At 29.8% G+C, this 21,985-nt stretch overlaps 1 protein-coding gene across 10 annotated transcripts in view; it reads right to left on the bottom strand.

Moving 5' to 3' along the window:
- Positions 1–3,887: 3,887 nt before the first annotated feature.
- Positions 3,888–21,985, bottom strand: part of LOC143073413 (cilia- and flagella-associated protein 99-like) — a 36,403-nt gene continuing 18,305 nt past the window's right edge. For 7 of the 10 annotated variants that reach the window (XM_076248942.1, XM_076248947.1, XM_076248948.1 and 4 more), the window contains 15 exons: positions 20,090–20,181; positions 19,599–19,657; positions 17,949–18,056; positions 16,989–17,141; positions 15,211–15,261; positions 13,913–14,001; positions 12,264–12,468; positions 11,613–11,671; positions 11,218–11,300; positions 10,504–10,556; positions 9,082–9,222; positions 8,503–8,586; positions 7,841–7,920; positions 5,807–5,987; positions 3,888–4,857 (listed from right to left, as the gene is read on the bottom strand). In XM_076248942.1, coding sequence (XP_076105057.1) covers positions 4,729–4,857; positions 5,807–5,987; positions 7,841–7,920; positions 8,503–8,586; positions 9,082–9,222; positions 10,504–10,556; positions 11,218–11,300; positions 11,613–11,671; positions 12,264–12,468; positions 13,913–14,001; positions 15,211–15,261; positions 16,989–17,141; positions 17,949–18,056; positions 19,599–19,657; positions 20,090–20,181 — 1,567 coding nt within the window. In that variant the 3' untranslated portion in view covers positions 3,888–4,728. Of the gene's footprint in view, positions 4,858–5,806; positions 5,988–7,840; positions 7,921–8,502; positions 8,587–9,081; positions 9,223–10,503; positions 10,557–11,217; positions 11,301–11,612; positions 11,672–12,263; positions 12,469–13,912; positions 14,002–15,210; positions 15,262–16,624; positions 16,646–16,988; positions 17,142–17,948; positions 18,057–19,598; positions 19,658–20,089; positions 20,182–21,985 lie in introns of all 10 variants that reach the window. The other 3 variants (XM_076248944.1, XM_076248952.1, XM_076248943.1) reach the window with 2 other exon arrangements.

Raw genomic sequence — 21,985 nt, forward strand, 5'->3', positions numbered from 1 at the left:
AGCATTGAAAGTTTCCTGGATGTTTTGGTTTACATTAATGGAAATCTGTATCTGATAAGTTTTGATTTTTTGTAATGGCAATAATGTTTTTATATCCTTTTTTATTACCAAATGTGATTTATCGCCCAATTCTTACTTGCAACACCCAAGATGCCTTCCCTTGGCACTCAAAATTCATCTCCAGTTTTTGTCAAGCCTGCGACTTCTGTTGCAGAAAGCTCAACACAAGGAAGGGAAGGGTCCTGTAGAGGCGGCAGCCTTAGCTAACTTCTTAAAAAGTTTTTCACTTTAGAAGGTGGAAGACCTGGACCTTGACCTCATCTCATGGATCAGTGAACAAGATTAAGTTTTTCTGGTCAAGCCAACATAAGAAACTATAAGCTACATTTGGTGTATGGAGTGATTGTAAGGTGTGTATGTCCAACTGTCGGGTTTCATCTGACCTTGACCTCATTTTCATGGTTCAGTGGTCAAAGATAAGTTTTTGTGTTTTGGTCTTTTTTCTACTATATGCAATAGGTCAACTATATTTGTTGTATGGAAATATTTTATGATGTACATGTCAGTCTCAATGGTTTTATTTTACCTTGACCGCATTGTCATGGTTCATTGGTCAATGATAAGTTTTCATGGTAAGGTTTGGTGAAAAAAAAGGTTTGTTTCTTAGATACTATAAGCAATATGTCAACTATATTTAATGCAGATTGATTGTAAGGTGTACATGTCTGTCTGGCATTCATCTGACCTTGATCTCATTTTCATGGTTCATTGGTCAATGTTTAGTTTTCTGGTTTTGTCGGTCTCTCAGAAACTATAACCAATAGGTCAACTATATTTGATGTATTAAATTGTTGTAAGTTGGTTTGTGTTCCTATTAAATTGTTGTAAGTTGGTTTGTGTTCCTATTAAATTATTGTAAGTTGGTTTGTGTTCCTATTAAATTATTGTAAGTTGGTTTGTGTTCCTATTAAATTATTGTAAGTTGGTTTGTGTTCCTATTAAATTGCTGTAAGTTGGTTTGTGTTCCTATTAAATTATTGTAAGTTGGTTTGTGTTCCTATTAAATTATTATAAGTTGGTTTGTGTTCCTATTAAATTGTAAGTTGGTTTGTGTTCCTATTAAATTGCTGTAAGTTGGTTTGTGTTCCTATTAAATTGTAAGTTGGTTTGTGTTCCTATTAAATTGTTGTAAGTTGGTTTGTGTTCCTATTAAATTGCTGTAAGTTGGTTTGTGTTCCTATTAAATTATTGTAAGTTGGTTTGTGTTCCTATTAAATTGTTGTAAGTTGGTTTGTGTTCCTATTAAATTGCTGTAAGTTGGTTTGTGTTCCTATTAAATTATTGTAAGTTGGTTTGTGTTCCTATTAAATTGCTGTAAGTTGGTTTGTGTTCCTATTAAATTGTAAGTTGGTTTGTGTTCCTATTAAATTGTTGTAAGTTGGTTTGTGTTCCTATTAAATTGCTGTAAGTTGGTTTGTGTTCCTATTAAATTATTGTAAGTTGGTTTGTGTTCCTATTAAATTGTTGTAAGTTGGTTTGTGTTCCTATTAAATTGCTGTAAGTTGGTTTGTGTTCCTATTAAATTGTTGTAAGTTGGTTTGTGTTCCTATTAAATTATTATAAGTTGGTTTGTGTTCCTATTAAATTGTAAGTTGGTTTGTGTTCCTATTAAATTGCTGTAAGTTGGTTTGTGTTCCTATTAAATTGCTGTAAGTTGGTTTGTGTTCCTATTAAATTATTGTAAGTTGGTTTGTGTTCCTATTAAATTGCTGTAAGTTGGTTTGTGTTCCTATTAAATTGCTGTAAGTTGGTTTGTGTTCCTATTAAATTATTGTAAGTTGGTTGTGTTACTAAGTTGGTTTGTGTATCTCAGTCATTAGTTTTCTGCATGTTTTTTATGTCTCTTGTATACACGTATTTTGTATACACATATTTTTATGTCTCTTGTATACACATATTCTTATGTCTCTTGTATACACGTATTTTTATGTCTCTTGTATACACTTATTCTTATGTCTCTTGTATACACATATTCTTATGTCTCTTGTATACACGTATTCTTATGTCTCTTGTATACACGTATTCTTATGTCTTGTATACACATATTCTTATGTGTTGTATACACGTATTCTTATGTCTCTTGTATACACGTATTCTTATGTCTTGTATACACGTATTCTTATGTCTTGTATACACGTATTCTTATGTCTTGTATACACGTATTCTTATGTGTTGTATACACGTATTCTTATGTCTTGTATACACGTATTCTTATGTCTTGTATACACGTATTCTTATGTCTTGTATACACGTATTCTTATGTCTTGTATACACGTATTCTTATGTCTTGTATACACGTATTCTTATGTCTTGTATACACGTATTCTTATGTCTTGTATACACATATTCTTATGTCTTGTATACACGTATTCTTATGTCTTGTATACACGTATATTAAAAATGAGTAAGTCCATAAAAACTGACAAAATCAAACATTTCACATTAGGCCAAAAAAATAATACATGTCGTCGCTGGGCTTCTAAAATGTTGTAAATTACAAATTTTTCAAGAAAAAAAATTTCTCACAAACAGGCTTTGAAAATTTTGGCAAAATGCATGCTTCCAAAATGTCGTATGTGAACCTGAACATTTTTGTAAATAGCAGTGAAATAAAAACGTTGACATTTCTGGATTACCCATGAACTTAAATTATTTTCACAGAAATAAAGAAATGTACAATTATTTTGTTCCCAAAGCCATTCTACAACGATTTTCAAGTTTTCATACCACATTTTGGAAGCAAACTTTACAAACAACTGACATTGGCAATTTTGTAATATGTCTTATTTCACACATTTTGATTGGTCTAACTGTATGCTATTTTTTTATACTAAAGATTTCTTCCCGCCTAGACCATTGGTTTCAAAAAGTATTTTTAGCCAAAAAAGTCATATACGACATTTTAGAAGCCCAGCGACGATGTGTTTCTTCTAACCCTATCTTCCCTAATTTTTAATGCCTATCCTAACACTTTTTATGCAATTTTGGAACAAGCACTGTTAAAGTCAGACTGTTTCCCCAGTAGTAATCAGCTTAAAAAGTTTCAAAAATAAAATAATATTGCCTTCCTACCTACCCTTTTTTTTAGCACGTTAGCTGAAACACATGTATTTAAATTTTTTTTTGCCTTATCAATCAACAGAACGAAGGGGAAAATAATTGGTTTAACCTGGTTTTATTGCTAGCTAAACCACCATAATTATGGATAAGAAATGTCATATCACTTGTTCTTTTACACATTTTCAAAACAACATGTTTCAATTTTAAGCAGCCATAAATCAATCAATTCACCTTTTCATAATTGAAAGGACTATCTGTAATTTCATAATCCTATTCCTCGTATCTATGGTGAATTTGCTCATTGTTCATATCCCAAAAAGATAATAATGTCAAGGATGAACTCCCTATATTTTGGGGTATGTTTTTAAAAATATTTCTCAGAAAGGCCAGAAAGCATTAGATTTGAAATAGGCCAATTCAAATAAAACAGATTCTATCACATGGTTATTTGTTAAATTGATGTTCTGTCTCATTTTGGCTTTACCCTACAACTCCACTTTTAAATATTAAATTATTTTCTGTCTTTATACCTGCAAAATCAGAAACTTTCTGTATAAAACTGGGCAAATAAATCTCTTTATTATTGTGTATAATGCACAAGTAAATCCATCTTGGACACTGAAAACTTCCTTTTTTTCAAAATTGACTTTTTTGTTACTTTTGTATAAAATATGCAATCAGTCAAATTTTTTTTCTGACAAAATAATAGAGCCCTTACCATACCTTTTTGACATATTTTGTCAAAGCAAGAATAATAAACAACTGAATACAAAACATTGTTTAATAAATAGTCACAAAATAAAAACAATTGATGTAAAAATAACATCTAGGACGGATTGTTCATGATGGTACAAAAGAACTTCAATGGCTAGAGCATCAAACTGGTCATTAAAATGTTGCTAAAAATAGATATATATCATTATGAATTACTACGGTCTAACAAATGTTTATAAACATGACCGCGTAATTGGAAAATATTGTAACTTGTTAGCTTAGTATTCTAGATATTAATGTTTAGCCATAGAAGTTCATCTGCAGCACGAAGAAACTTTCATAAAAATGCTTTGTTCTATCATACAACCAATCCATAATAAATATAGCAAAAAATACAGAAAAAAGTTTATATAGTCCTTCATACTCAATATTAATTATATTATACATACAAATTACACATACAAAGTTTACCAAAAATAAAGAATTTTATATGATAAACTCTTTACAATAAAATCATGTTTTAGACATATCTCAGAGAACTGTTTAAATAAAAGCATTGACTTGGTTTCAAGATTCCTTCAGGTAATTTTTTCGCTAGCCATGAAATTATGTCTACAAATAAAATCATACTCAATAAAACATTAAACTGGCCACTTTTTCACAAATAATTATTCCTCTCTTTCTATTTAGAATTTTTAGAATTTAAACTTGTCATTAATCCTTCGTACTTTATTTTTTAATTTTTGTAAAATATCCAACAACCATAATATATACTTTATATTTCAGCAGTTATCACAGAAAGAGCTTCAACAAAATCAATGAGGCATTTGGAATACGTCTTTTGTAAATTGGAATGCCTGTAACAGTGTGTGTTTTATAGAAATCAACCAATGTCTATGTCATAACCAGATTAGAAGCTAGTCGGGATGCAGATTTACTTTTCCCAAGACTTCCGTCCATAAGTTTAGCTGCTCTCTCTTGTGTAAGCTCAAGTTCTCTCCATCTGTTTTCTTCAAGAGCTTTCTGCAATAAATACAAATAACTTTGAAGAATAAAGAATAAAAAAAAAACAACAATACAATAAATTTACATATATTTCAGTTTAGATAAATGTAACATATAAATATTATTTAACACTGCTTGAAAAAAAAATTTGAAGATGAACAGGTGATTTTGGACCAATGATTAATTTAAGACAAATGTGCTGTGTCAGATAAAAATCATCCTTATGCAAATGGATATCAATAAATTTGGTAACCGATTTTGTCTGGTTGAAAAAAATTGTACGGAAAGTCTGTAACCTTTTGAAAATTTAGTTTAAGAACCATACAAAACAGACCAAAATTTATGTTTTATTTCATATTTGAAAATCTGAAATTGACAATAGTGTTATATATGTATAAGGTCAATTACTATCGGACGGAGCTCAAATGTTTGTATACCAAGGTAGATACATTTTTTTACAGACTTTGACATTGTTCTGCTTTTTACAAATCATCTTTTAAAAAATAAATTCCATCGTAAATTATTCATGGCAAATAATTGCAAAACTGTTTGAGTGCACTTGTTTTGGACAGCAGACATAAAAATGTAACTGATTCAAAATCACATGGATTTCATTATATATTACACATCAATTCACATCCAAATTTATTCTAATGCATGAAAGTAGTTACATTTTACACCCCAACTAACATTTAGCAATTAAGACACATGTTTGCTTTTGCAAAACACCAAATATCATAAATACTTATACTTAAATAAAGTGAAAAGAAAACAAGGTGAACCACAAGAAAAGCATAAATTAACTCTGCTTGTGGAAAGGTGTGCTTGATTTTAATTAAAAAAGATCTCCAGAGGGGAGTTGACCTCCTCCAACAACCCAAACTGATCACCATAGTATAGCCATGGTCATTGTAAGTAGGGCTAAACACTTAACAAACAAAGCACAAATCATTGCTCTATACAATACCTTCTGATTAATAAGACTTCTGGTTCTATTATCAGCTGAACTCCGTTTTGTTCCTAATTTGGCAGATTGCCTTTCTTTCATTCTCTGAGCTTTTCTTTCTTCAAGTCTCTTCTGTAATTCAGTGAGTTTTTCATCTTTCAATTCTATTTTCTTTGGTTCAGATTTTTTCTTTGTTTCTAATCTGAAAAAAAAAGCAGTTTGAAACTTAATAAATACTTATTTGAATCACTTTATTTTATTAACAATATTAATGTAAGCTTTATTTGTTTCAATGGCTTAGGAATCACTATACTTCTAGAAGACAGATACAACATTATCAGTTTCAATAGACTATTTTCAAATTACAAATTAGATCCTGTTATTAATCACTTTTGTTGAGCCTTTGACTTTAGTCGAAAAAGCAAGACATAGCGATCCTACACTCCATTGGCGGCGTCCACAAATATTTACTCAGTGGTAAGCTTTTTAAATTTTAATAACTTTCTTAAACTATACTGGATTTCTACCAAACTTGGATAGAAGCTTGTTTATGATCATAAGATCGTATCCAGAAGTAAATTTTGTAAAATTAAATTCCAATTTTTTCGTATCATACTTTTAAATGAACTTAGATTTTCTGCCAGGAAACAACACATTCACTCTGTGGTTAAAGTTTTTAAAATTTTAATAACTTTCTTATACTATTTTGGATTTGTACCAAACTTGGACAGAAGCTTGTTTATGATCAAAAGCTAGTATCTAGAAGAAAATTTTGTTAAAATTTTGTACCTGTGTACCTGTATTTTACTTATAAATGGACTTTTTCTTCCAGTTAACATTACATAGAGACTGCAGTTAAAGTTTGTAAAACATTTATTAGATTTATAAACTATCCTGGATTTTTACCAAACTTGGACAGAAGCTTCTTACAATCAAAAGTTAGTATCCAGAGGAATAATTTTATTGATTTTTTTCTCATTTTTGTTCAGCCTGGGATTAACAGCAAAAGTAGCGAGACACTGGGTTCTGTGGAACCCTTACAAATTTTAACACAAGTTGTCTCCTTTGCTATTTGGAAACTGGAATGGGCTCCTGTCTATGCAAAACATGAAAGTGATAACTATTTATTGAAATATAAGTATTGATATAAATGGTCTTTTTTTTTAACTTAACAACAGATTAAATATAGTTAAAAGATTTTAAAAAGTAACAGATTACATACATTAGGCACTGATAAATTTGCCCTTCATTTGCAATACAAATTTATATGCCTCCTACAAGAATCAACTCGTTCATTGAATATCTTATCCCAGGAAAAATTATGGATTTGGCAAATAGATTATTTCTAACCTTTCAATGATATAAGGTAGTATAATGGATTCAATTTTTCTGCATAGCTTTCAGGGGGAGGGGGAGCAGGACCTTTTTTTGAACGTCAGGATAGGGTGTTTTTAAGCTCAGGATTTCGGGATTGATCCTTTTCAGGATCCGGGAATTCTTTTTTCGAATTTCGGGATGTTTGGATTTAAATTTCTTTAAATTCATGACCTCGGACTTCATGTTTTAATCCTGGGATTTTGGGATCAAGGACCCCTCTGACCCCCCTCTTTCATGGATGTGGGCAAGCGAAATTGAAATGTATGAGTCTTTCAGAGTGATTAGTGAAAACTTTTTTCCAAACTACAGAATTTCTTTTGCATAGTAACTCTCTTATATTAGGAATAAGAGGAGGGTACTTCTTTCTTGTTATAATTCTATTTTATTAGAAATATGAGGAGGGTACTTCTTTCTTGTTATAATTCTATTTTATTTACTGATATTTCAGCATGAAAATCTAAATCTTTCATGAGATAGATAACTGATCTTTATATTAGACTTTCTTCCTCGCCTAACCAGAATTCTTGGATCAGTTATTCTATAGTAATTAGAAGTTTATGTATGACGAGTACATACCATATACTATTACTTTAAGAGTCATTATAATTTATTGTTCAGTATAACATAGTACATATTTAAACTAAACTATGTAAAATCAGACTTCCTAAACAGTTATACCTGGTGGCAGCCGCTCTAGTTTGTTCTAATCTATGCTTAGATATTGTTTCTAATGTATTCAGTAAGAGTTGGTCTTTAGCCTGCAAAGTATATTAACATAATTAATATTCTACATATGTGGAAAAAAATACTTTTTGTGCATTCATGTAAAAACATGTGACGATAATGAAACTTTGAAAGATAAATTTAAGTTGTTTCTTAAAACTTTTGATTCAATTTTATTGTTCACTGAAATAGATTCTTCAGTACAGGTTATTTTGTACAACCTTTCTTATTGACCAAAATTAGGCTGAGACACTGACAATGTATGATGAATTATCTCCCTTAGAACATATCTATAATTAAATTTAGCCTGATGTAAAAACAATGACAAGAAAAATCTGACATTGTCATTATTTGTGTATATATACAATTTTACATGGTTGGAACTACCAATGACCAAATCAGACCATTTTTTTTATTGAAAAAAATTAAAAAAATTCACAATTCCACCAAAGAAAGACCTTACTTTATGTTGTGTGAACCCTGACTAGACAGTGAAATACAAATAAAATTCTAACATGCAAACAAATAAGAACTATAAATGATAATTCCTATATTTGGCCTACAAATACCATTTGGCATAAGTATGAAACATTGTTTTTGTAGAGAATAAAACTTGCCTCTTTATTCTGAAGGATGTCATCTCTTCTAGTTTCTTCTGATTCTTTTTCTGCAGCTTTACATAAAGATACTCTTTCTCTTAACTGTAAAAGGTTTGCAAATAAAAGCATTAAAACATCTAGTAACTTATTCTACATCACAAATCTGCTTACAAAATATAGCCAAACAAAAAAATCTTTAAAGTTTAAGTGCTGCATTTGGGTAATTCACCTATAAATATTAATTCCTTCAAAATTTCTCTATAAAAAAAAAATAAACAATAGCTCTCTCTATTAGGAAAAAAAAAAGATATTTACAATTTTCTCTATAAGAAAAATACAAAAAAACAAGAACTATTTAAGCAAAGAATTATAACTTGTCTCATGAAGTATTGTTCTTATCTTAAGTCACTATACAGCTAGTACAACAACAAAATATTTATTGTAATATTCAACTTCTCAAAAATAAAATCATAGAACCTATCTTTTTCAAGTAAGAGAGATGAATTTAGAATGTTGAAAAACAACAAAATATCTTTTAATCTAAAAAGCACCCTTACACAACATATGAATTATTACCACTAACAAAAACTGGCTTACCTCTGCTATAGACATTTCACTGAGTAAACCATGACCAGCAGATTCAGAAAGGTCCACCAATTTCTGTCGTATAATAGGAACAGCCTCCATGGCTTTTATCTGGTGTATTAGTTCCATTTTCCTTCTCATCTCCAATTCAGCCTGTAAAGAAAGATATTTGAGATCTATAAAAATATGAATCAAACTAAACACAACAATAAAATCTTGTACACTATCAATGTCTCCGAAAGATTTGCATTGAAAAGTTGGTTTATTTTGACATAAATCTTGTTTTCTGTATTAAAAAGGGTTTTGTTCCTGTGTTACATATTTGTTTTTCGTTCACTATTTTGTACCTTAATTAGGTCTTTAGTTTTCTTGTTTGAATTGTTTCACATTTTTCATTTCAAGACCTTTTATAGACGACTATCAGTATAGGCTTAACTCATGTTGATGACTGTACAGTGACCTATAATTGATAATTTCTGTCATTTTGTGGAGAGTTGTCACATTGGTAATCATACCACATCTTCTTTCTTTTTTTGTTTAGTTTGCTACTAGTTTTAATATTTTATTTATTGTTTTTGTCCTATGTATGATGAGAAGTTAAAGATCTTTGAGTTGAATTTAAGTTAGTTGAACTGTTTTGCTGTAACACCACTGCCACTTGTTAGAGGTTGCATTTCTGTAAATATTGAAAATACAATTTCCCATAGGAACTCCTTTTACGGCTAAAACTGTACCGATTTTACTATGAAGTTTTGAAAAAAATCTTATCCTAGAATTGAAAGTTCATATGCACCACAATTTTTTTCAAAGGTCAAAATATAGGGCTGTGCGGCATATTTTCAACGTTTATATGCCCTGAACTTCTCAGAGTTTAAACTAACACTCATTTTCTTAACTACCCCTACCTCGAATGAAAGGTTACAACAGATTTCAATGTAAACAATATGCACATGTAATTTTACTGGTAACAGTCCCAAGTTATGTCTCTGTGAGATGGAACACAGAGAGCATAACTGGGAACCAGTATGTAAACAAATATTAATTTTCTATGAATATTCAAGATCTCCCCAAAAGAGGTGTATTTGAGAAACAGATGTATTTACAAAGTGCAACCTAGAAGGATGCAATCATCCCAATCCTGTAACTCTGTAACATACTTCCTGTCACAAGTAATGTGTATGTATTCCAGGGGTGTTGTTCTTTTTACTGGTGTCTCTTTTTTATTTTACATTCATAAACACGGTTTTTATCAAAGCCTATCTTATTGTATTGTATTCTTCAAAGTTAGAGGCCATATGCTGACCTCTTAATGTCAACATTTTTAAAAAGGTGGATGGCTGTATAACTGGAAATAATCTATTCTTCTTTTATTTTATAATAGTGGTTTGATTTGTTTTTTCCATGAGATATTTTCAATTTAATACTGTTGCCTACCTCTTCCAAAGCTTGTTTCATTAGCTCTTTGCTTTCTTCATTGACTTCCTGGACTGAAACAAAAGCAGTATAATGTTATAACTTTAACATTTACATTTATTGTGCAAATACATTTTTGGCTTTCAGTTGTGTCTCTTCCCCCCCTAAAACTGCATCAACTGGAATTTTTTTTTCTCCCTTTCATGTCGTATTTAAGAATCTGTTAACAAAAATTTTTAGAGAAGCAAATCTATATTTCGAATAATATCTGAATCTCTATGAAATCAGTCAATCATAGTTAAAACTTCGTTATTATTTTTCACTCAAATGAGGTAAAATAACACATCATTCAAGGATTTGGAAAGGAAAAACAAGCACAAGTACTACATATTTGAATTAGCAAAGAATATACAATATATTAAAACCTATGTAATTTTCATTTTCTTTACCTTGATCCTTATGAATGTTGACTGTTTGTAATTGCTACTGGTGGTTAATGCGCGACTTGTTTCTTAGCTTGCTTGGACCTTCATCAGAGGCTTAATATTCAAAGATGACGCTAGCTACATTTAAAACAGTATTTTTTTAATGTTTTATGTGAATGTTTGCCTGTTTAGTTGTTCTCATTATAATCATTTACCATGAAAGTTATTCAATGAAGTTGGCCACTTAATATGAAGATGATCCTGTAATGTTAATTTTCCCATGTTTTCATTTTTCATACAAATAACTTACCAATTTTTCTTTTATAGTCCTTTAATTTCTTTGTGGCTTCTTTCGTATTCTTGTGGCCCTGCATGGTTTCTTCAACGAGGTTTCTATAAGTAAAATAAAAACATCTGTGTTCAACTATGTTGTCATATTCAACACAAAATACAATATGCAAACATAAAACTAATTTTTTGTGCCTACAATGATAATAGAGTATTACATACATCTGTTCTGTAGTTTTGAAAGATATCATTTATCATATATTACTCTAAAATCCTTCATCTGAAGTCCCAAATGATGGAGCATTGCTTAGCTGTGAAACATATTCAAAATCAATGTTAAGTTATGTTCGCCTTGTTATTTGGTTGTACAAAATATGTTAATATAACCTATCAGATTATAAACTTTGATTTCTTTACCTCATTTCTTTTTCTTCTTTAAACTTCTTTTCTAGGAATTCTTGCATCATTTGCTGAGTCTAAAAATAAAATAAAACACATAAGAATAGGAATATACAAAAATAAATAATAGCTTAAATAGTTTAGGGTTTTTTTTTTACATTTTTCAAAGTGAATTATATAAAACAAGAATGTGTCCCCAGTACAGGAATGCCCCACTCGCACTATCATTTTCTATATTCAATGGACCGTGAAATTGGGGTAAAAACTCTAATTTGGCAGTAACATTAGAAAGATCATATCATAGGGAAGATGTGTACTAAGTTTGAAGTCGATTGGACTACAACTTCATCAAAAACTACCTTGACCAAAAACTTTAACCTGAAACGGGACAGACGGACGGACGAAAGAACGAACGAACGGACGAATGAACGAACGAACGAATAAACGGACAAACAAACAGATGCACAGACCAGAAAACATAATGCCCCTCTACTATCATAGGTGGGGCATAAAAATTATGAGAGGCATCAATAATTGAAATTATCTCCCTTTGAAATATTTTATGCACAATTTAATGTCACAAAAGCAAACACTTCATCACTACAAATTATCATTTGACAACAGTAAAATCAGTGATTGATGAAACAAAGTATCTGAATTCAGACATACCTCTTCCTTCATTTCTTGAACTTTTTGTTTGTTATCTTTGATTAGATTCTGCCTGGCAAAGATGGCCTCCTCATGACTTAGTTTTCCTTCTAATCTCCTTCTTTCTATATCTGCTAGTTTTCCCTCCAGATCCTTCTGCCTCATCTCAGACTGCCATTTCAAAAAGTCACTAGCATCTTTTGCACCTGCTTCTAAATTCTCTAATCTACAAATAACAAAATTTTAGATAAAGTTATAAAAACGATAGATAGGTATAAAAAAACGTATTTCAAATAAGAGAATATCTGAAAGTAACAACCTACATCAGCTACATATCACATGGTTTTTCTCACGTATTGTATATTGTTACATTTTAATGATTTTAAGGTGGGATTGGTTTGCATGGTACATTTTTCTCAAAAACATCAGATTTTTAGTTTGTTTTCTGAACAAATATATTTCATGTCCAGTAAAAACTTCGGTCTTCTACCAAAAATTGGATATTGAAATAATTTTCTTAAAAAAATCATCATATAAAATAATAAATTGCTGGTAAATTTTTTAAAATTTGACCTACTTTAAAAATAAGTGCTTTCAGATATGATAAATTTCTAAATGCAAATAACAATGAAAATGCTTCTATAACTTTCACTTTTAAATTTGAAAGTATAACAGATAATAAATACTGTTGAATCATTTATTTTCTTGGGTAACAATTTTTCATGGCTATCAGTTGTCGTGAATTGCTGAAAACTTGCATATTCGTGGATATTTGATTTCGTGGTTTTGCCAATCTCTGTATACAAAGCCTATTGAAAGTATTTTATTCATTGAACATTCAAATTTGTGGTTCACCTGCTCCCACGAAACCCACGAAAAATAGTATCCAACGAATAATGAGTCCACAGTAGTACTGGAAAAATCTTACTTTGTTATTTTGACCAATGATAATACAAAATATAAATACCTTTATAACAAGACTTTTGAGTAACTATGACATATGAAGTAGATTCCAATTTGCTGAATATGATCCCCATATAAATCAACTCTATTACTGACCCATAATGAAAATGAATAGACGATTGATTTAAGCTTCCTTAAGTTAATAGATTCATAGTGTTTACCCTCATTAAATATTCAGATCTAAACAATTAATTTACATCTCATGAGAAAACAACAAGTAATTAACTTGGAATCAATTGTGAAGCAGATAAAAAATTTCACTTTATATCTTTAGGTACATTTTCTAAATCAGTTTCCATGCATTCTTTTTTATTTATTTGCATGAAAATCAAAAAATCTAAACATGAGAAAGTCTACTAAAATTTGCCAATGCAAGATTTCATTTTGTAGGGAATACATATTGTTTAAAGCTTTATAAAAATTCAAAATATTTTTATACACAAGGGGGGAGGGGTATAAATTTATTAAGTTTTTTTTCATCTCTAAAATGGGTTTCATATGGATTAATTTTCATTGCTTCCCGTTTGATAAAGAAATAGCTTTATAGCTAGAGATTTAATTTGATTGTGTTTAAGTAAAGTGGAAGGTAATAACTGATTGGCGATCTGGTCAGGAGTTACATATTTTTTGTTTAATGATTGCTTGTACAAAGTTACCAATTGCTCACAGTTGATGAGATTATAATTTTCTGTTAAGATGTGCCTTACTTTTTAATAATCTCTTCTTCCCTCTGTTGATATAACTTTCCTTCTCTTAAAATCTGGGCAGTATTCATTTTCACAGGAACTTCTCGACTCTGAAAAAATAATGTGCAAACAATATAAAAGACATGGATATCAGAGTGCAGCCAATGCTCAATTAGAAATGAAATGTTTCAAAGCATTACATGAAATATGAATAAGTTAAGTTGCCCTTGTCTTTGCTTTGTAATTTAAGAGTAAAAGTTGAATATTTTACCTGTATTTTGAAACTACCATCAATATATATCTTTATTTACCTATTACCAATTATTTTTCCTCTAAAGCAATACAGTTATACAACAGTAGTAGATGAAAATGCATAAGCAATAAATGTGGTACAATAATCTTCTATATTTTTTCTTTAGTTCAAATTCATGTAAAGGATGTGCCAAAATGTAGGTCACAGTGACCTATTTTTGTGAGAGGCTTCTATACTCCCTGAAAAACACCCTTTTACCAGGTGATACATGATTGTGGGCTATCAAAATTTGATGTACTATTCAAACCCTTATCAAATTTGTAAAAATATGTTTTACTTTCAATTCTATCTTATTGAAAAATAACAGAAATTATTAAGATAAATGATTTTTTTTTTTCAACTTCATTTCATTACAATCATCTATACATGTAAGATTTTCATACAATGAAGACTATCTTAGAATTTAGTTGAGAATTTCCAAAATAAGTAAAAAATTAGAAAAACTTAAACATAAAACAAGATTTTGTAATTAAAATTACTTAATTCAATTTACACAGAATAAAAGCATTTTGAAAACAATACTTCAAAGTTATCAAGAAGACACACAATGCACATCACAAATCAAATGAATCACATAAAATACACTTAAAAGCTAATGATTCCAGATGCTAATATAAGAAATTCATTAATTCAAAATGCAACACAGCAGAAAAAAAATGCTCAAATGATGAAGCCTTTTCATTATTGAAATGATTTTAGTGTATTGAAACTTAAATAAACTTCAACTTATTTGCAAATTAGAGCAGCACAAAAAATTCTTTCAATCTTAAGATGATCATGAAATTCTCAGGCCTTGATGTTTTTACAGTCTAGTTATAAAGAAGACATAAATGAGAATTGCAGAACTTCACCATTAAATTTCCTACTTCTCAATTGCCTTGCTAGCTTTTCAAAGAATTGATAATAAATAATATTCAGATATTACACACACTGAAATAAAGTGCCACAATTTGTACAACAAAAACACCACCGTCTACCACATATATACATATGATCACAGACTTACAAGTATGGCCCTCCATTTGGTGGGGGTCATATCTGATATCTCTGGAGTGGACTTAACAATGAAAGATAATGTAATATGTGTTAAATGTCATTTATAAGCAAGCCAGCCTCGATATGAAATGAGATATATTAGTTGATTATCTCCATTCACCTTTCAACATTTATCTCAAGGAGACAGTTTTGTAACATATCATAATATGAAAAATTAATCAGTTGTTTCCCCTCTAAAGTATAGTTTATGGGAGACACTTTATAAATTAAAAACATCACCAATCTGAAATCTCAATCAGGGGAGCTAATTCCATAAAACAACACATCAGTAAATTGTCTCCCCTAAGAGGAGATATGGTAAGTCTCAGAAGATATTTTCAATTAAGAGTAAATAACCCTGGACCTTCACTAACAACTTATAATTGCAAAATCTACTGTTTTTTTTTCTGAAACAGAAACACACTAAAGGACAAAAAATGGAACAAATTGAAAATAAATAATTTTCTTAAATCACAGAACAAACATGCTTTCTGAATATTCAAACATCGATATTAATATAATTAATATAATGATACCCTGTACATACTACAAGTCTATTCTAGCAATCTATCTCAATTCTTTTTTTTTTTCACATATTTGATCTTATGACCTATCCATATTTCTTCACATAATTATAGTTCAGTGATACATGTATTTATTATAATGCCTTTTAAACAGAGTTTCTAAAAATTGAAGATTATATACCTTGAACAAGTTTGAGTAAAAAGTAACTTATCTTTACTCACTTAATTTATGCAGTTAATACATTTTTTTTCTAGCTATAAAGCATAGATGATTTAATGACTGACAAATGTCTAAAATGACTAATGGAAATTGTGTATTACATTGTTACTGGTGAAATTATTTCACAGAAATATTATACATATTCTCTTTTTTATTTGGTGAATTTAGAGGATAATTACATCCTGAATTTGCTAAGTCTATAAACAATTTTCTCAAAATGATATTAAAAAGAGATGTTGAGTATATATATCAAAAAGACAGTAACCCACCCATAAAACCAAAGTACTATTACATTTAACACCAGACAATATTTGTCAATAATAAAATATAATGATTTTAATTTCCACCATGTTTTAGCTGCATTTCACCAGTATTAATGTAATAAACATAAAAATTACTGTTCTATTTAGCAAAATGGAAATAATTTAAATCCTGACTGAACGTAAACATTTCATAAATACTCTATGGGCATCTGTAATCTAGTGTTCTATTTAGTCACAAGCTGTATATGTTCAAAACACAATGTCTTGAAGTAATTTTTCTATAATTATTTGATGGCAGATTATGTATGTACAATGTATATTATGGGAAATATCAACATGCATTTAATAATATACATTCGCATGCATGCAATTCCTAACCTGTCGAAACTTCATCAATCTCTAAAAGTAGTTAAATTTATTTTAATTCCATGTCTGATCATTTTTTCATTTAATGTAAAACTAACCTATATATATTTTTTCATAATAATTATTGTAAAGGATTTGTTTGCATTAACTTAAATTATAAAGTACATGTAAAAGCATATAAAAGAATTTTTTTTAAATTATTAAACCTTAAATTCTTCTTAATATCTTATTTCATATTTGCTAAAAAAAATAAACTTCATGAATATTCAACTTGATTATTTATTGCCACATTAAACTTTTCTAACAAAAAGGAAGAGCCCATACAAGTTTGATTTCCTCATACATGTTAAAACCATTATTTTAATTGTTTACATACCAGGAAAGCTGGGGTTGGGTTAGCTTTGTGTTTCTCAAAGTCTATTTTACTTTCTTCCTCATAGATTATATTGCTTATAATTTCCTTTGTTTTCTGTGATTTATTTGGATTAGCACATGCATACTGTAACCTGGAAGCTTCCATCAATCTTTCCTGTAAAATAAAGAAACTCTTTTACATACACAGTTTGTGTCCTGTAAGGTGGTGTATTACAACTGTTATGTTAGAGTGGCTTTGTTGATGACTGTATATAAATAAGGCAACTTCTGATGTCTTAAGTCTAGAGGCCACAAGGCAATTTTAGAAAAAAAATAAAACAAAAACTAGTGTGAAATTACTGATAATAAACTAAATGTTCTAACAAAAAACAAACAACTCTGAAAATCTTAACATGAATGCACTAGCATTCATCTTAGAGGACAAAACCTCTTGAGAAAAAACTTCAACATTTTATAGACCACAAAAATCATTAGCAGAACAAAATCAAATTTTGTAATGACTTTAGTGGGGGAAATATGTGGTATTGTATTGAGACTCTATGGTGCCTTCCCCAATACGATTTTAGTTATGGAACCATTTAATTCATATATTCCTGTAATTCCTCACATCATTCATACCGTAAAGTCCATTCAGTCAAATACCTTGTTCTGATTTGCTGTTTAAGAATGGTATTATAATTGAAAATATAATTTGTCTTACACCTACTATTATTATGTCATTGGTATACTATCCATGTTTTTGTATGTAATCAACCATTCTTTAGACAATGGTGTTGGCATCTGAAAATATTACCCAGAATGCATTCGATTTTTAAATGGTGAATAATTAATACCAGAATGCTAAAAAGGTTTCTGATTTTAAGGTTTTTACATTTTTCTAAATATGAGAACAACAAATGAGACAAATTTGCCTCAAATGAGACGTATTTGTCTCATGTTAAGTTAGTCTTTTTATATTTACCTCAGCCCTTCTTCTATTAGCTTCCTTTGTTCTCTGTATCATCTCTAACTCAACAGGTTTATCATACAGGGTCACAGGAGCTGGTTTGTGTTTCTTTAACTTTGGTATCTTCAATAAAATAAAAGGAAACTTAGCTTATAAAAACTTAAAATTTTACATCAAAACTAGTATCAAAACATAAGCAAGTACAGCCAATCACAAAGCAATCAGCACTTAGCTCTCAACATTTGAGGAAACAACATATTTTACTAAAGACAACCATTGAAAAGTCCAATATAGCATCAAAAATGAAACAACTCCCAAAAATGGATCACTGATGAATTTAGACACCTAACATCCACACTCATGGATGTGCTGGGATGTGTTTATTTGCAACATCTTCGATTCATTGGTTTCATGCATATTTTTAAAGTGCAAGGTTAAAGTGCAAGGTTAAATGGGGTCTACTTTGATGAATCTACAAAAATTACCTTATACAATTTTGATTTTTTTAGTGATTTCAAGCAGAGGTGGTATTTCCAAAACATATTTCCTGTAAATCTGATCTGAAAATGTTTTCTAATGTGTACATGAACAAACAAAAAACACTAGTTTGAATATCAACATTGTTTATAAATAACCTTGGATTGGCAGTATTGGCATCAGTTTATACTATGATATTATTACCTAAGTATTTCTGTATTGGCCTTGTTATTGGTCCGAGGCTTGCTGTATTGGCCTGAGGCGAAGCCGAAGGCCAATACAGCTGGCCGAGGACCAATAACAAGGCCAATACAGAAATACACGTAATATTATCTTTATTAAGTAACTACAGTGTTACAATATTTTTTTTAATTTCGTTTCAAAAGAGATAAATATTTTTACCTTGAAGTGGAACTATCCAAATCTCAGTTTGTTTCTTTTTATTAGATGCAATACATAATGATCTGGTGCTGTTTCCAGGTGTCTTCAGCATTTTCTCATCTGATGAATTTTTCTACCCTTTTCAGTCACTATAAAGTGTTACAACTTAAATTTAGACGCAACACATAAATAGTAATTGGAAAGGTACTGCCATTGCATGTGTAACACTACTAATGCAGAAACTAATTTAAAATCGATGTGTAAAATCGTGAAATTATGAGGTCGTCAAGAAATGAACTTTGTGATAATCTACTCGTTCCCCAAACCTGAAATAGTTTTATCGTCACGTCACGTCTGCTTTCAAAATATCTTTTAAACGAATGTGACCGTCTTTCGCCTGAAATGTATGCCATACTGACATTTTCAGCATGTTTAAGATAACTAAATGACAACTGCGTCTTCAAAACAACTGTTTACTTTCAATTTGTGTTTATCGTGACTTTCGATGTAAAACCTAGAGACGTTCCGAAATCCTGCACTTGTGTCAACTCGGCCAATATAGAATAACTCGGCCAATACAGAAAAAATCTGTATTGGCCTAGTTATTCTGTATTGGCCCAATCTACACATTATATTGCATAGGCAGTTTTCATCATATTAAGTCCAATAACAGTGCAGTTAATTAATAAAAATAATTAACTATGATCAAAGTACTAAGTGATCAGGTAATCTAGTATTTTCTAATGAGGAGAAGTCTGTCATGATATAAACAATATATTCTCTTTGCAAAAAAAAACATAGACTTACAGGTTCAGGTACAGGAATACTTCTAGGTCTGGGCTGTGTTATGTTAAAAGGTCTGGTCTCTGGAAAAGACAGAAAAGGATCCATTTGATTCAGTAAAAGTCAAGGTTTTTCTGATATTGGCCTATATGTTTATTTTTCTATAGAATATTTTTGTTGATTCAAATGTCTACTAAGTAATAACTTGTGATGTTGCCTCACAGTCTCATTGACATATATTAAAAAAATCATCCTTTAGTCATAATACATGTATTATATTCCTCATATTCATTTGTTTTTTAATTGAATTGAATGTTTCCTCGATAAAGGAACCTAAAAGATGAAATACAATTTGCTATAAAATTTTGATAAATGTTTCTATTAAAATAGAAATCTTTTCTAAAGAATATCATATTAAACTAAGGGAAATAACTCAAACTGCCTTAAGACTTTATAATACCGGTAGTTTGTCAATGTTTACAGTTTTGCATGATAAAAGTTTAGAGATCATTTACCTGTGACAGAGCCTGCTCTAGATTTAGGTTTTAATCGGTTATCTATGGTGCTTTTCATCATTGATAACATGTCATCAATTTCTGGCATCCATCTGAAAGAAATTACAATTCAAATTATGCAGGATAAACTAAATGTATTACATGAAATAGTTTCCTAACCTATTCAGTAGAACTAAAGAGAAGTATCTAATTAGATTGTTTTACAAAGGGAAGCTGCAATCAATTCTTTCATCATCAAAGTTTATTCCCTAGTTCAATCATTTCTTTCCCTGTCCTTTATCTTGGTTAGGATTTGAGATATCCCTTCCCCCCTCCCCCCCCCAAAAAAAAAAAAACATATTCAAAATTTCTAAAAAGCACTGTAAAATAGAGGGCATATTTCAAAAAACATTTTAAAATTAAGTCACAGTACACAGGAAATATGTCTAGAGACACATTTCATAGATGACATTACATACCCTTAAGTGGAGAAAATTAAATAAATTTAAACTCAAATAGTTTGAGCAAATTATAAAAATAGCACAAGTTATAAAACAAGATGTGATGAATAATTTTATTCATATATGTATTTATTTTAGTTATGTTCACTACTCTGTACACACATCTAAGTTTATATTTTTATCAAATACCTTAACTAAGACTTGACCATAATGTGATGGGAAAATTAATATGGGATTTTTTAACATAATTGTTTAATTGCTATAACTCAAATTATTTGTTCCTTAAATAGTGATCCCTTATTTCAAAAACTGCTGAGAGTAAAATGTGTTTCCTAAAGATGGTGATAGAAACTCAACCTATTTAAAGCAAAGAATGGCCTTCAAATGAAGTCAAGAGTTACATTTTTTCATATCTACGTTTTAGTGGTTATTTTTAACCACAACAAATAAAACTAAACAGTGACTACACATCGATAATCAATTATGTTAAATGAGATCTGATTCATAAAAATTTAAAACTCTCAAGGTCACGTTACTATAAAAAGTATATGGTGGTATTTTTATTGATCAGTGACCTTGTTACCGATAAGCAAAACAAATGTTTGGTTATTAATAGCTGACAAAGTTTGTTGACAAATATTTACACACTTAAGCCTGAAGTGTTGGAGGGAGAAACGTCTTGTTATCTAGACTTTATAGAAGTCAACACCACAGATGCCTGATATTATCTAGTCAGATGTTCACAAAAAGTTTAGCTCAAAGGCAGTGACCTCTTAAAGTAAACCATTATTTGACATGTTATCTGTGTTGAATAAATGGTACCAATTTGGTTCTACATATGATAAAATATGATCACATAAAAAGAATGCTGACCTATGAATAATTTGTTTCTAGTCAATTTAATGCTCTGTTTAATATATAGCTACCAAAATATTTGCTGTTTTTATTGGTAACTTGAGAGTTCTCTTGTGTTTAAAATATATAGGGAAGAGAATATTCATGCTATTAACTTAAATTCAACTGTTATTCTTTTTATTTATATTGTAGGCAGAAAAATTAAGTAATTGCTATAATTCAATTAAAATACACATGCCAGAGTACATGTCATGGAAGTTAAACCCTTAAATACTATGTTCACTGCAGAAATATTTGTGTAAAAGGTCTTCTAAATTAGCATGAGTCGACAGCCTTTCTTTTTAAGATTATCTCTTCTGGAGCATATAAAATTCCCTGTAAAGTTGTCATTTTCTCTTACTGTGGATTCATTTATTTTCATGGGTACCAATTTTCATGAATTGAGAAAAACTTTCATTTTTATGGATATTAAACAGTCTCCATACACCCTTATAGAAATGTTTAATCCTGGTTTATACCTGTGTCCACAAAATCCCTGAAAATTGTTACCCAACAATAATAAAGATTCCACAGTACTTTATTTGATCAAAAAAAATATTTT

This window comes from Mytilus galloprovincialis, chromosome 4 (assembly GCF_965363235.1).
Source record: "Mytilus galloprovincialis chromosome 4, xbMytGall1.hap1.1, whole genome shotgun sequence".
Lineage (NCBI taxonomy): Eukaryota > Metazoa > Mollusca > Bivalvia > Mytilida > Mytilidae > Mytilus > Mytilus galloprovincialis.